The sequence below is a fragment of the Sapajus apella genome, unplaced genomic scaffold (assembly GCF_009761245.1).
Source record: "Sapajus apella isolate SASKATOON/1434 unplaced genomic scaffold, GSC_monkey_1.0 scaffold44, whole genome shotgun sequence".
Taxonomy (NCBI): Eukaryota; Metazoa; Chordata; class Mammalia; order Primates; family Cebidae; genus Sapajus; species Sapajus apella.
In genome coordinates, this window is record NW_022436984.1 from 5,587,137 (window position 1) to 5,602,563 (window position 15,427).

At 44.7% G+C, this 15,427-nt stretch overlaps 1 protein-coding gene across 5 annotated transcripts in view; it reads right to left on the minus strand.

Annotated features, from left to right (window-relative positions):
* The window catches only part of MEMO1 (mediator of cell motility 1), a 136,625-nt gene extending 130,275 nt beyond the window's left edge, over nt 1–6,350 (minus strand). For 2 of the 5 annotated variants that reach the window (XM_032239234.1, XM_032239232.1), the window contains exons 1-2: nt 6,244–6,350; nt 5,494–5,571 (exon numbers count right to left, since the gene is read on the minus strand). Coding sequence is in view for 2 of the 5 variants with exons in the window: in XM_032239232.1 (XP_032095123.1) it covers nt 5,494–5,554 (61 nt within the window). In the remaining 3 variants the exon portion in view is untranslated. Of the gene's footprint in view, nt 1–5,493; nt 5,986–6,243 lie in introns of those variants that run through there. The other 3 variants (XR_004257189.1, XM_032239235.1, XM_032239233.1) reach the window with 3 other exon arrangements.
* Between the last annotated feature and the right edge of the window lie 9,077 nt (nt 6,351–15,427).

The following is a 15,427-nucleotide window of genomic DNA, read 5'->3' on the forward strand; positions in this document are numbered from 1 at the left end:
TTTAACAGACACTTCGCAAAAGCAGAAATCCAATGGCCAATAAACATGGGGTCCCTAACGTGAAAAAATGTTCAACTTCATTAATCATCAGGAACACACAAATTAAAACTATACTCCACTATCACTATACACCCTTCCAGAATAACTAAAAAGACTGACAATACTAGCAAAGATGAGAAGTAACTAGAGCTCTTATACACTGCTGGTGGGAGTGTAAATTTGTAAAACCAATTTGCAAAACTTCAGCACAATCTACTGAAACTTATCATATACATAGACCATCATCTAATTACTCCACCCTAAGGCATATACTCTTCAAAAATCACATATACATTGACTAGAAAAAGGTGTAAGTGTTCACAGCAGCAAAACTAAAAAACCCAAATGTCTATCAAAAGTAGAATAAACTGGTGTCATCACAACAGAATGAACAAAGTACAATACAACAGTATTAATCTTACAAATGTAATATTGAGCAAAAGAAGCTCAAAGGTGCCAGACATGGTGACTCACACCTATAAACCCAACACTTTCAAAGCCTAAGGGACGAAGACTGCTTGAGCCCAGGAAGCTGAGGCTGCAGTGAGCTATGATAGAGCCACCACACTCTAGCCTTGATGACAGAGACAGACTGTCTCCAAAAAAAAATGGGGGGCTGGGCAAGGTGGCTCACGCCTGTAATCCCAGCACTTTGGGAGCTCAAGGCAGGCGGGTCACCTGAGATCAGGAGTTCGAGACACAACTGACCAACATGATGAAACACTATCTCTACTAAAAATACAAAAATTGGCCAGGCGTGGTGGCACGTGCCTGCAATCCCAGCTACTCAGGAGGCTGAGGCAGGAGAATCACTTGAACCCAGGAGGCGGAGGTAGCATTGAGCCGAGATCGGGTCACTGTACTCCAGCCTAGGCAACACAGCAAGACTCTACCTCAAAAAAATAAAAATAAAAAAGAAGCTCAAAGAATACATACTATATAATTCCACTGATACAGAATTTGAAAAGACAAAATTTTTCTATGGTCTTAGAATACAAGGAACATGGAATGTGGAGAGGGGCATTTGTTGGGAATTCCAGTACTGATGTGTTTCTTGAGTTGAGTACTCATTATGTGAATGAACTTATTCATCTAGCTGAACTTGTTTAAAATATGTCATACTTTAAAAATCTTACACTCACTGGATCCCTAACTGGAAGAACAGGATTTGTAATCCCTTGCTACCACCGAGATTCTTCACCTATACCATGACTACAGACAGGCAGCAGTCTTACATCAGCCCCACCACTCTTCAGAACGTAAACATTTGTATCCCTGTCCATACATGCTACCAATAGTACCTGTCAAACCATATACACAGATAACAAGAAACTTAAAAACTACGTTGGGGAGGCAAAGCACCAGGGTATGTTTCTTGGAGGTGTTAACACTTGAATCTTTGAAAGAGGTGTAGGAATTATCCTGACAAAGAACATTTCAACAGAGGGACCAGTTTGAGCAAGAGCACAGGGGTAAGAAATAGCATGATGTATTTAAAGAAACAATGCACAACTACTAGATGTCATTTAAGGGGGGTAAAACCAAAACTGGGTTGGGGTAGAGGAAGGCGGTCATAGAGATAGGAAGATGATGGCAGGTTATGAGGGGACGTAGACCTTATCCAACAGGCAAGATAAATGTGTGGCATTTCCCAATCCAATGTTTTTTTTTTTTTTTTTCTTTTTCTCCTTTTGAATCCAATGTTCTTTCCTCCTGCTCCAAACCTGCTCAAATACCCTTCCTTCAAAGCATAATTCAAATCCTACCCCAAAATGATTCTACCCTCCTCAGAAGTCCTAAAAGCATATCTCAAAATAATGGAATGAAAGCTGTAGCAAATCTGGAGAAAACAGACTACATTTTGATTATACTGCTGGTCCAGAGATCAAACTTTGACAACCACTAATCTACACTAGCCAGGGTTTGGCCAATTTTTTCTATAAAGGGCCAAACAGTAAATATTTCAGACTTTGTGTGTCACACACAGTCTCTACAGCATTTCATGGTTTTGTTTGTTTTTAAAACAACCCATTAAATACTAACAACCATTCTTAGCTACTGGGCCTTACCAAAAAAAAAAAAAGGGGGGCTGCAGCTAATCCCTGCTACACACCCATAGAGAAGTGAGAATGAACCTTCCTATAAGATTAATTTTCCTAAAATGCTACTTGTGTTATACTAGCCCCCTACTCAAAAACCTCCATTGGTCCTCTCTCTCTACTGAATAAGTCCAGTCCCAATGATGTCTGGCATTCATAGGCCATCTGTACTCTAGGACCAGTCTACTACTCCAGGCTCATGAACTATGCCCCTGTGTACCTTCCATTCCTATTAAACTGAGCTATCTACATTTACCTGCCTCTGTTATCTATGTGGTGTTTCTCAATCCAGTGTTCTTTCCTCCTGCTCCAAACCTGCTCAAATACCCTTCCTTCAAAGCATAATTCAAATCCTACTGCAAAATCATTCTACCCTTCCCAGAAGTCCTAAAAGCATATCTCAACTTACCTGATATTTATTTGCTGCCCTAAGTTATTACTTACTTCCAATAAACTGAAAATTCCTTGAGGGCAGAAAACAATTTACGTTACTCTCTATCAATGGATCCAGTACATAACAAGGGGTAAACACAAAGAAGATTTATGTGTGTGTATGTATGTAATATTTATATATGTACACACACACTTTTTCCTGAAATAGCCAGATAACTAAAACAAATGTGTTTTCACCCTTATTTATGTCAGTAATAAAACACATTAATTCTATGGACACAACTTGAATGCTGTAGGAACCACAGAATGACAATCCACAAAAACCTCTCCATCTCCTATTACACTTTTTTAGGACTAGTATACTAGAAAAACAACACAATACAAGTACAATTTTTCCAATGGTCAATGTTATCAATGTAGCTACACTGGCAACTATTAAAGACAAATGTTACTAAACCCAGTCAAAGTTTACTTATCTGTAGTTGTACTTCATTTATTTTTAAAATACAAAATAAGCTTTTACAATTGAATTGCTTTAAATCTACCCTCAATTATTACTCAAGTTTAAAAAGTCACACACCAACTCCCCCCGCCCAAAAAGTCACATATATGGCCTTAATTTTAAGGTTCCCTATGACAATGTATATTATCAAAAATGGCATTACTGATTTCAGTCAGAATTTAGGGAAATAAGCATACATTTAGAATTTTTAAGAAAATAGTCCACTTTAGTTCATTGTTGATAAATAACAATAATCACAGAATGTTCTGAGCTGGATTAACAAATTCATCTTAGATCTGAAAAGACAAACCAAATAACTCTTTCCAAATCCTATGCCCTATAAGATTATCCTGGCAGGGCGTGGTGGCTCACGCCTGTAATCCAAGCACTTTGGAGGCCAAGGCGGGTGGATCACCTGAGGTCGGAAGTTCAAGACCAGCCTGACCAACATGGTGAAACCCCGTCTTTAAGAAAAAAAAAAAAAATTATCCAAAGAATGTTCAAGAATCTATAGAAATTCCCCCAGAATCACTTGCCCACATTCCAATGCAAACTACAACAAAAGTTTAAAACATTGAACTTCTGGCAGGGCGCAGTGACTCACGCCTGTAATCCCAACACTTTGGGAGGCCGAGGCGGGCAGATCACGAGGTCAGGGGTTCAAGACCAGCCGCGCCAAAATGGTGAAACCCCGTCTCTACCAAAAATACAAAAAAAGTTAGCAAGGCATGGTGATGCGCGCCTGTCATCCCAGCTACTGCGGAGGCTGAGGCAGGAGATTCGCCTGAACCCTGGAAGCAGAGGTTGCAATGAACCGAGATAGTGCCATTGCACTCCAGCCTGAGAGAAGCAAGAATCTGCCTCGAGGTGGGGGAAAACCACTGAACTTGAACTTCTCTACATCTTTTCCCATTCACTGAACAAGAATAATTTAACTGGCATTCTCGGGCTGTGAGAACTGATTAAATGTTTATGAAGTACTTTAGGACCATGAAGGGAAACCACTGTAACCATAAAATGTCATATTTGCTTAATGCAAAACTATAGCTACCTGTTAGCTATAGCTGCAAATCCAATCCTCACAATTCTTTTGCGTCTCCCTAACACAGAAAACCTTCAGTGAGACATGTATTCAGTAAGGTACACGCATTTAATGAGCTAGTCTAGCAACCTCAGAAAAATGAATTTTCTTCCAAATCTTTGCTTTCTCACAGGCCATGTCACTCTCCAAGCCAATTCTTTGCAAAGAGAACATGATCTGATTCATATGGAGAAGTCAGGTCTGGTTATTGATAAGCCAATACCAAATGACTGAAGACTATGAGGAATCACAGAACTTTGTTAACATACCAGAAATGTGACTCCTGAAAATAATCCCAGAAAACAGGCGTTCTAACAAGCGCTTTAAAGGGAAAGTCCCTACACTCTTACAGAAAGAACTCTAAAATGTTTTTAGAGAGTGGAGACAGAAGACTCAACTCGCTCAAAGATTAAACTTAATTCATTAGGTAGTTCTAGCACCTGCCTGGTGTTGGACGACCAGTGACTAGGGCAACTGCTCAGGAAAAGTGCTGATGCCATCTCCAGCTGCCCCTTTCGTGAATGACAGTAACAATGCAAACACTAACAAAAGAACTGGGAGCCCCCCCCTCCCCAGCCCCTGCTTAGCAGTACTGTACTTCCACCCCAGCCCCAGCATACAAAGCGACAAATCCCTGAAAGGCCCTCCTCTGACAGATCTCCCCATGCAGAAACCTTTCTGGTAACGTGAAAAAGTGCTACCCTTCACTCCTTGCAAGACAGCGGAGCCCTTTAAAGGTGCGCAGAAACGCTGCCTCCTTCTCCAGCGCCAGAGCCACCGGGCGAGAAGACTTCCTCTCCGGCTGCCGGCGCGGGGGCTTGGGGGCAGACCGACAGAACTCCCTCTGGGAGAGGGCGCTCCCCGGACCGCCGGCGGGGAAGGCAGGGAAAATGGGAGAGAAAAGGAAAGGGTCCCTGGCTCGGCAGAAGGGCGGAGGGTCGCTGCCCTGAGGCATGGGGAAGCGGGGCTCGGCGCCGGGCACACAGTCCTTCCTGGGGGTGGCAGGGGCCGGCCGCCCGCTTCCCGCGAGCCGGAGGCAGCGACAAGTCGGCTCGGGTCCGGGAGCACGTTCCTTCCTCGAGCCTGGTCCCGAGGGAGGGCGCAGGCTGCCGAGGCGACAACTCTCCCTCTCGCCCAACTCCGGCGAGCGTGAGGCCGGCCGTCCCTGGGCTGCCCGCACGGGTTGCCCGCCGCCCGGATGGGGGAGGCGGCGAGGCCGGCCTCGGCTCGCTCCCTCCCCACGCGGTCCGCGCCCGGCGGCCCGTCCGCGCCCTCGTCCCCGCCCGCCGCCGCCGCGGGGCCGGGCCGCCGACCTCGGCCAGCCGGGCGCGGGGCCAGGCGGCGGCGGCAGCGGGCGGGCCGGCGGCCTGGGGCCCTACCTGAGGCTGTGTACCAGCTCCCGGCGTGACTGGCTTCCCGGCAGACCACTCGGTTGGACATCTTGGTGCCTGTGCCGCCTATGGTGCACGAGGATGAATGAGGAGGCGGCGGCGGCGGCGGCAGGAGCGGCTCCGCGAGGGGACGAGACACCGCGGGCCCAGCCCAGGAGGAGGCGGCAGCGGGGAGGGGATCAGCCCGGCCCAGGAGGAGGAGGAAGAGGAGGAGGCGGCGGCCCAGGAGGAGGAGATGGCAGCCGGGGCGGTGGCGGCAGCAGCAACAATCACCACAAACTCCGGCGACCGCCGGAAGATGGGGCCCACGGCGGCTTCACCGAAGCCCGGAAAGCCCTGGCCCCAGCCCCCGGCGTCGCCGCTGCTGCCCAGCCGGGGCTGGTTCCGCCGAGCCGCCCCCACGGCCCCCCTCCCCTCCCAGCTGGCCTCCCCGAGCCACCGCCGGTGACCCCACCCCCGTGACTCCGCGCCCGCCCCCCACCCCCCGCGGGGCTCCCCGCACCCACCCCCACCCCTGGCAGGGCCCTCCAGCCCGGCCGCCCGCCGCCGGCCCCGCCCCGCTCCTCCTCCCGGCCGCTCGGCGAGGTTAACAGCGGAAAGCGGACAGGCCGGACGGCATCTGGGGTCGGGCAGCCCCGCGAGGAGGCAGCGGTGGCTGCAGCTCCGCGCACACAAAAGCCCAGGGCCGGGGCCTGAACCGGGGAAGGCAGACCCGGAGAAGAGCCAACGCTTCCTTACTCGCCACTCTAACGGGTCCTGCCCACTGAGCATGCCCAGCACCGCTGCCAGGCCCGCCGAGGAATCTCAACGTGCACGCTCCGCTCTCCGGGGTTTAGCGGCAGCAGAGGCTGGGAGGTGGGGGCAGGGCGCGGGGAGCAGGACGCAGCCGCAAGGCAAGCCCCCTCCCCCAGCCAACTTCCTCAAATGGAGAGCACCTAGGGCTCGTGGATGCGGCTTTCCACGAGGACAGTCCTGGTGGTATTTCCCCATCATACACAGGCATCTTCCATGGATTCGCACCCCCAAGATCTCATTCCTAGGGTGGCCACGCCAGGAAGTTCATTTGTAGAAGCAGGCACGTGGTAAAGTGTGCCTGTGGTCCTGCAAATGCTAGTTTTTGCTTCACAGGGTCACCCTTACCACCTAATGGGGGCTTTGACAGTGTAACCATTTATCTTGTTTCATGGTGTATTTATGTAGGTGCATGTCTTATCTCCCTAACTAAAGTGTTTGATATAACTAGCCTCAGTTATCCTCAACTGTAAAATGGGGACACTCAAGGAGTGAGTGCTGAATGTGAAGAGCCTGACAGGGAAAGCATACAACAAATATCATTTCCACCCTTGTCATCTTATAAATCCCAGTATTCCACATAAATATCAGGAATAAAGAATTTATTTACAATTGTGTAAGAATCACAGTAAAGGAGGCTGTATCTTGGACCTCCGAGGAAGTGTTATTGTTACAAAGTACACCATTGCAAAAGTAGGAATAGAGGAAGAGAAAGTTGCATACATCCAATGAAAGTTTTGGGGCAAACACTATAAAATGTAACTCCATAGGCATGGTACTTCCTGCCTATAATCCCGTTACTTTGGGGGCCTGAAGCAGTAGGATTGTTTAAGGCCAGCGGTTTGAGACCAGCCTGGGGAACATAGAAGACCCTGTTTCTATACTTTTTTTTTTAAAATCCGGGCATGGTGGCTTCACCTGTGGTCCTAGCTTTGGGAGGTGGAGGTGGGGGGATCACTTGAGCCCAGGAGGTCGAGGCTACAGTGAGCCATGATCACACCACTGCATTCCAACCTGGGCAACGTAGCAAGACCCTGTCTCAAAAAAGAAAAGAAAAAAATGTTATATCTGAGTTTCACACTAAAGAGGCCCCTGACAGAATCCAAAGTAGAAAACTAGCTGTCTAATATTCTAGTTTACTTTTTCTTTTTAAAGGTCTATTCTGTTTCCTCTCCCCCTCCTACCTTCTCCACCTTTAGGGTCCAAGGGATTTTGTGCAAAATCCCTGTCCTAAAGCCTAGTCAATTACTAGAGCACTTCTAACTTTCATGCCTTTTTCTAATTAGGCTAAAATCTCTGCTATTTATTTGTTTACTCAACTTTTACTCTCTCACTTCACCACTAACCTGCACAAAATATGCAACAAAAAAATGGACATACCATGTAGCCAAAGCCACTTTTTTTTGGGGGGGGGCGGGATGGAATCTCTCTGTTAGCCCAGGCTGGAGTGCAGTGGTGTGATCTTGGCTAACTGCAACCTCTGCCTCTCAAGTTCAAGTGATTCTCTTGCCTCAGCCTCCTGAGTAGCTGCGATTACAGGTACCCGCCACCATGCCCAGATAATTTTTTGTATTTTTAGTAGAGACAGAGTTTCACCATGTTGGCCAGGATGGTCTCGAACTCCTGACCTCGTGATCTGCCCGCCTCAGCCTCCCAAAGTGCTGGGACTACAGGCATGCGCCATTGTGCCCGGCCCGATGCCAATTTAGAGGTAACAGAAAAAGGAAGGGTGGAGTTCTAGTTACATGGTACTCTTCTGAGAGTACCAAAACTCAGTGATTATTGATGAAATGGTAAACTTTTTGTTGTAAGTTTCAAAAAAAAAGAAAACTGTCCTAAGTGCTTCTATGATGACAGTTCTTATAGTTATTTGTTGCTGATTTTGTTTCTATGGAAAAGAGGTTTAGGGTGTGGAGAGGGGGCAGGGATTGGATACAATGAAACAAAGAAAGCTTATTATTTCAGGCCCTTCAAATTAGAAAGTCAGATTTGAGTCCTGGCTCTGTCATCCATCAGCTGTGTAACTATGGGCATCTAGTAATTTAACCTTTTCAAGCCTCAGTGTTATCTGTCAAATGCAAACAGGAGTAATATCTAACTCATAGGCTTGCTGTGAGGATGATTAAGTTATGTTAACATGCTTCATTAGCTGTTCTTTATAAATATTTGTTATTCTTCTTATCCTCTGCTCCTAGCAACAATCCTAGGTCTCATTCCAAACTAGTAATCTGATTTAAAATTCTGCTTTCTCCCTATTAAAATGCTCTACTGAAATTTTCTTGCTGGTCAAACTGAATAAAGACCACAATGCAATTGAACTGAAAGGTTAACAGATACTTCATGGCTCTCAATATATGCCACAATTATTCCCCTGTCTACCTTATTCTAGCTACCTTACTCTAGTATGCTCTTGAAAAAAGTTGAAACTATTCATTTTATTCATCTCCCCTAAATTAAGGAAAATTCATATAATGTAAAATACTTACTTTGTATTTTAGGAGAAGCTTATTTGGCAATACTGTACAAATCCTCATGTTATTATCAACAATTTCCATTATATCAACCAGTGATTTTGGTTTGACACTCCATAACAATTATTCATAGTAGAGGGCAAGGAGGAAACCTTTATTAACAGACAATCCTTATGAAGCACAAACTTCAAGAACTAAGAAAGAAGGCCGGGAGCAGTGACTCACACCTGTAATCCCAACACTTTGGGAGGCCAAGGCAGGTGGATCATGAGGTCAGGAGTTCAAGACCAGCCTGGCCAACAGGGCAAAACCTCTGTCTCTACTACAAATACAAAAATTGGCGAGGTACGGTGGTGGGCGCCTGTAATCCCAGCTACTCAGGAGGGTGAGGCAGGAGAATTGCTTGAACCTGGGAGGTAGAGGTTGCAATGAGCTGATATCGTGACATTGCACTCCAGCCTGGGTGATAAGAGCAAGGCTCCATCTCAAAAAAAAGAAAAGAAATAAGAAGGCACCATTAGATCCCAGAACCCAACATTAATACACATTAATATACATGCTTCTGAAACAGTATGTCCACTATTTACTGCAGCAGTCTGTAGTAGCAAACAACTACAAACAACCACAATGTCCATCAATGTGAAACTTGTTAAATTAGGATATACACATACACCCATTGTGGCTGGGCACAGTGGCTCAAGCCTGTAATCCCAGCACTTTAAAAGGCTGAGGCAGGAGGATCACTTGAGGTCTGGAGTTCGAGACCGGCCTGAATAACACAGCAAGACCAAAAAAAAAAAAAAAAAACTAAAAAAATGTTTTTAAATTAACCAAGGATGTGGCACATGCCTATAGCCTCAGCTACTTGGGAGAAGTAGGAGATTGCTTAAGCCCAGGAGTTTCAGGCTGCAATAAGTTATAATTGCACCACTCTACTCCAGGCTGGGCAACAAAATGAGACCTTATCTTTAAAAAAAAAAAAAAAAAAAAAGAAGAAGAAGAAGAATGAAATGGCACTATATGCTAGTATGGAAAGAGTTTCAAAAAAGTGAAAAAAGCGGCCAGCCACGGTGGCTCATGCCTATAATCCCAGCACTTTGGGAGTACAAGGTGGGTGGATCACAAGGTCAGGAGTTTGAGACCAGCCTGACCAACATGGTGAAACCCTGTCTTTACTAAAACTACAAAAATTAGCCAGGCGTGGTGGCACGCACCTTTAATCCCAGCTACACAGGAGGCTGAGGCAGGAGAATCACTTGAACCCGGAAGGCGGAGGTTGAAGTGAGCAGAGATCATGCCACTGTACTCCAGTCTCAGTAACAAAGCGAGACTCCATCTCAAAAACAAAAAGTGAAAAAAGCAAATTACAGAATGTATAAAGTATGCTACCATGTGTATAGAAATGAATACTTTTATCTTTGTATACCTGCATATGCATGGAATACTTCTAGTAGGTAATAACTTCTAGAAGTAATTTGGTGGCTCAGATGGAAGGATGAAAAAAGAGTTTAACCTTTCCAATGTATATCTTTGTGTATCTTTTGTATTTTGTGCCATATACATATACTACTATACCAAAAAGAAAAAAAAACCTCTATTTTTACATCTTTAAGCTTGATTTTGAATCTACATGGAGATATTAAACCGATCATTTTTAGATTCTACTTATCCATAGCTGACAGCTTTAGAAGCTCTCTAATACTGAAAGCCCTATAGATCAGAAAAATATTCTACAATGGTAACACAGCATTTTGAACAAATCAAGAGACAAGTTTAACACAGAGAGGGTCTTTTGATTTCAACTGAAACTGGCGTTCTAACCTAGTATTAGTCAACTTTGCCCCTGTCCACCTTAGAAGTCAAACTTAATAAATAACACTTATTAAATACTGTGTATCCGAACACTGGACTAAGTACAGTAGATATTTAATAATTCCTGTAAGATAAAAATTTATTCATTTCCAATGTTTTGTAATAAAATTTTTTACATAGAGCGTTTTTCCATGTTTATTAATATTTAGGAGTCTCAGAAATGGAACAGAGTCAAAAGATATAAGGAGCCAGGCTCAGTGGCTCACACCTAGAATCCCAAACTTTGTGGAGGTCAAGGCAGGAGGATCACTCTAGCTCAAGAGTTCAAGGCCAGCCTGGGCAACACAGCAAGATCTCATCTTTACTAAAAAAAGTTAGCCAGACATGGTGGCACACCCCTGTAGTACCATGTGCCATAGTACCAGGATTTCTTGAGCCCAGGAGTTCAAGGCTGCAGTGAGCTATGAACATGCCACTGCACTCCAGTCTGACAGAACAAGACTCTGTCTCTAAAAACATAATAAATAAAAATATTTTTTTAAAAAAAGCTTTGTTAAAGGCTGGCAAGGTTTTGTTTTGTTTTTTCCGTTTTGTTGTTTTTGAGACGAAGTCTCGCTCTGCTGCCTAGGGAGCGGGGTGGTGCAATCTCAGCTCACTGCAGGCTCCACCTCCCAGGTTTCAGCGATTCTCCTGCCTCACCCTCCCGGGTAGCTGGGATTACAGGCACGTACCACCACGCCTGGCTAATTTTTGTATTTTTAGTAGAGATGGGGTTTTACCATATTGGCTAGGCTGGACTTGAACTCCTGACCTCGGGTGATCCGCCCACCTGAGACCAGCCTGACCAACACAGAGAAACCCCATCTCTACTAAAAATACAAAATTAGCCAGGAGAGGTGGCACATGCCTGTAATTCTAGCTACTCAGGAGGCTGAGGCAAAAGAATCGCTTGAACCCAGGAGGTGGAGGTTTTGGTAAGCCAAGATCACACCACTGTACTCCAGCCTAGGCAATAAGAGCGAGACTGTCTCAAAAAATAAAAATAGGGCCGGGCGCGGTGGCTCAAGCCTGTAATCCCAGCACTTTGGGAGGCCGAGGCGGGTGGATCACGAGGTCAAGAGATCGAGACCATCCTGGTCAACATGGTGAAACCCCGTCTCTACTAAAAATACAAAAAATTAGCTGGGCATGGTGGTGCGTGCCTGTAATCCCAGCTACTCAGGAGGCTGAGGCAGGAGAATTGCCTGAACCCAGGAGGCGGAGGTTGCGGTGAGCCGAGATCGCGCCATTGCACTCCAGCCTGGGTAACATGAGTGAAACTCCGTCTCAAAAAAAAAAAAAAAAAAAAAAGAATACAAAACTGGAGCTTTCAACCAGTAGAACAATTTTTTTTTTTTTTCATACGGAGTCTTTCTCTTTCACCCAGGTTGAAGTGCAGTGGTGTGATCTTGGCAACCTCTGCTTCCCGGGCTCATGCGATTCTCCAACCTCAGCCTCCCGAGTGGTTGGGATTACAGGCGTGTGCCACCACACCTGGATAATTTATTGTATTTTTAGTAGAGACAGGGTTTCACCATGTTGGCCAGGCTGCTCTCAAACTCCTGACCTCAAGTGATCCGTCAGCCTCTGCCTCCCAAAGTGCTGAGATTACAAGCGTGAGCCACCACGCCTGACCATGAACAAAAGTTTTTAAATGGACAGTTGCAGAACTGTGGAGTGTTTTTATATTAATCTTTTGGTAATGCAATTAGCAGTATGTTTTGCATGTATGACTTAATAAATCCTTGAATAATTTAAAAAAAGAATAAAGTCTTTGCCTTTAAAGAACTCAAAATCTAATTGTGTTTAAACATAAGCAAAATATAAAGCAGAATGAGGTAAGTACCATAAAAGGCTATGTAGGAAGCAGATGAAAGAAGTCCTGAACAGAATTTGGTGGAAGTGAAAATAAGAGTTAAATGTTCTTCTCATTTTCTTTTTCTTTTTTTTGAGACCAGGGTCTTGCTCTGTGACCTAGGCTAAAATACAGTGGTGGGATCATGGTTTACGTCTCAACCTCCCTGGGCTCATACAATTCTCTGATCTTAGCCTCTGAGTAGCTGGGACTAAAGGTATGCACACATCAGCTAAGTTTTAATTTTTTTGTAGAGACAAGGTCTTACTATATTGCCCAGGCTGTCTTCTCATTCTTTTAATTTACCCCTCTCTAGACAGAACACATTACTGCAAATTTCTGTCATAATCATGTTTCAAGTCATCTTCTTTAGAATTATTAATTTCACATCAAAAGTCAGCATAATGCAATATCTTCAACTAACTTTACACTTCCTGTTTCTTATTTTCTTTAAAAAAATAATCATTTTAAAAATTGCAGATGAGGATCCTGCTATGTTGGTCAGGTTGGTTGTGAACTTTTGGCCTTGGCCTCCCCAAGTGCTGGGATTACGGGCACAAGCCATCGCACTCAGCTGTCCTTCTCTTTTTTTCTCTGAGACGGAGTCTCACTCTGTCACCCAGGCTGGAGTGTGGTGGCTCAATCTCGGCTCACTGCAACCTCTGTCTCCTGGGTTCAAGCAATTCTCCTGCCTCAGCCTCCTGAGTAGCTGGGATTACAGGTGCACAGCGCCATGCCCGGCTAATTTTTTGTATTTTTAGGAGAAATGGGGTTTCACCATGCTAGCTAGGGCTGGTCTCAAACTCCTGACCTCAAGTGATCCACCCGCCTCGGCCCATTATAGGCGTGAGCCACCGTGCCCGTCCGTCTTTCTTTTTTTGAGACAGGATCTTGCTCTGTCATCACAGCCCACCGCAGCTTCTACCTCCTAGGCTCAAGCAATCTTCCTGCCTCAGCCTCCAAGTAGCTGGAACTACAGGCATGCACACCACAACCTGCTATCAATTAGTAAATTTTAAATGCAAAATGAAGCTTTTTGATAAATCGCATCAATAACTTTTACCTAGATTGATGGAAACCTGGATGATAGCTAATTCCCTTCAGTAAACATTTTTATGTCTTTTCTTTTTTTGCTTTAGAAGTATCCGTATCTATATTAACATCAAATTTTAACTATGAACCAGCCCAACTTAATACATATTCTGCACCTACAATGTATTAAGCATCTTGTGAAGTTTAAAGATAGCCAAGACATGGTCCCTGCCCTGAAGGAGCTCTTCTAACTTACTACTTTACTAAAACTGTCAGTACTTAGAAAATGTAAATTAAGGACCAGGCGTGTGGCTGGGCGCCGTGGCTCACACCTGTAATCCCAGCACTTTGGGAGCCTGAGGAAGGTGGATCACGAGGTCAGGAGTTCGAGACCAGCCTGACCAACATGGTGAACCCTATCTCTACTAAAAACACAAAAATTAGCTGGGTGTGGTGGCTCGCACCTGTGATCCCAGCTACACAGGAGGCTGAGGCAGGAGAATCACTTGAACGCAGGAGGCAGAGGTTGCAGTGAGTGGAAATCATGCCACTGCACTCCAGCCTAGGCAATAGAGCGAGACTCCAACTCAAAAATAAATAAATAAATAAATAAAAACTAAATAAATATAAAGGGCCGGATGCAGTAGTTTATGCCTATAATCCCAGCACTTTGGTGGAGGTAGGTGGATCACAAGGTCAGGAGTTTGAGACAGCCTGGACAGTATGGTGAAACCCTGTCTCTACTAAAAATACAAAAATTAGCTGGGCTTGGTGGTGCACTTCTGTAGTCCCAGCTACTTGGGAGGCTGAGGCAGAAGAATTGCCTGAACCCAGGAGGCAGAGGTTGCTGTGAGCCAAGAGCCAAGATCATGCCACTGCACTCTAGCCTGGACAATAGAAAAAGATCCCGTAAAAAAAAAAAAAAAAAAAAAAAGCTAAATTAGCAGCTCTCAGTTACTTCCTGGAGTTTGGAAATATTTAGTGAGAGTCTACTATGTATTGGGAAATGTATTAATATGTGATAACATGACAATACACATAACTATTCTAAAAATTTCCCATTCTCTAGTTGTATGTACTCCTTTTTATTTCCCACTATCAAAAAGCATTTAATATTAATTTGAGTTAATATATCTACTAGTCAATTTATATATCCTGTACATATGCATACACGTTTGCATCAGCATTACATGAAAAAATCTTCAAAGTTCCATGACAGCTGTCACCAATCACAATACTATTTATCAAGTATACACTGCAAAACTTTAAAAACTGACTTATGGCCGGTTGTAGCGGCTCACACCTGTAATCCAAGCACTTTGGAGGCCAAGGTGGGCGGATCACCTGAGGTCAGGAGTTCAAGACCAGCCTGATCAACATGGTGAAACCCTGTCTTAAAAAAAAAAAAAAAAAGAAAATAAAAAAAGAAAAACTGACTTACATGTCTAGCTCCTAACCAAATTTTATTTACTTTAGATCTTTATTCATGGTGTTTTAGAGTAGCAATATGAAGTTGTAGTCTACTTAAAAATGCCAGCTGGAAGTAAAAAATCTCAATGTTAGGCAGGGCACGGTGACTCATGCCTGTAATCCCAGCACTTTGGGAGGCCGAGGTGGGTGGATCCTGAGGTCAGTAGTTTGAGACCAGCCTGACCAACATGGTGAAACCCTGTCTCTACTAAAAATACAAAAATTAGCTGGGTGTGGTGCCGGGTGCCTGTAATCTCAGCTACTGGGGCAGCTGAGGCAAGAGAATCGCTTGAACCCGGGAGGTGGAGGTTGCATTGAGCTGAGACAGCTCCATTGCACTCCAGCCTGGGCAACAGAGTGAGACTGTCACAAAACAAAACAAAACACAAAACAAAAAACCTTCAATGTTATATTTCTGTATATGTCGTTATGATTTTTAATTGTAATGACT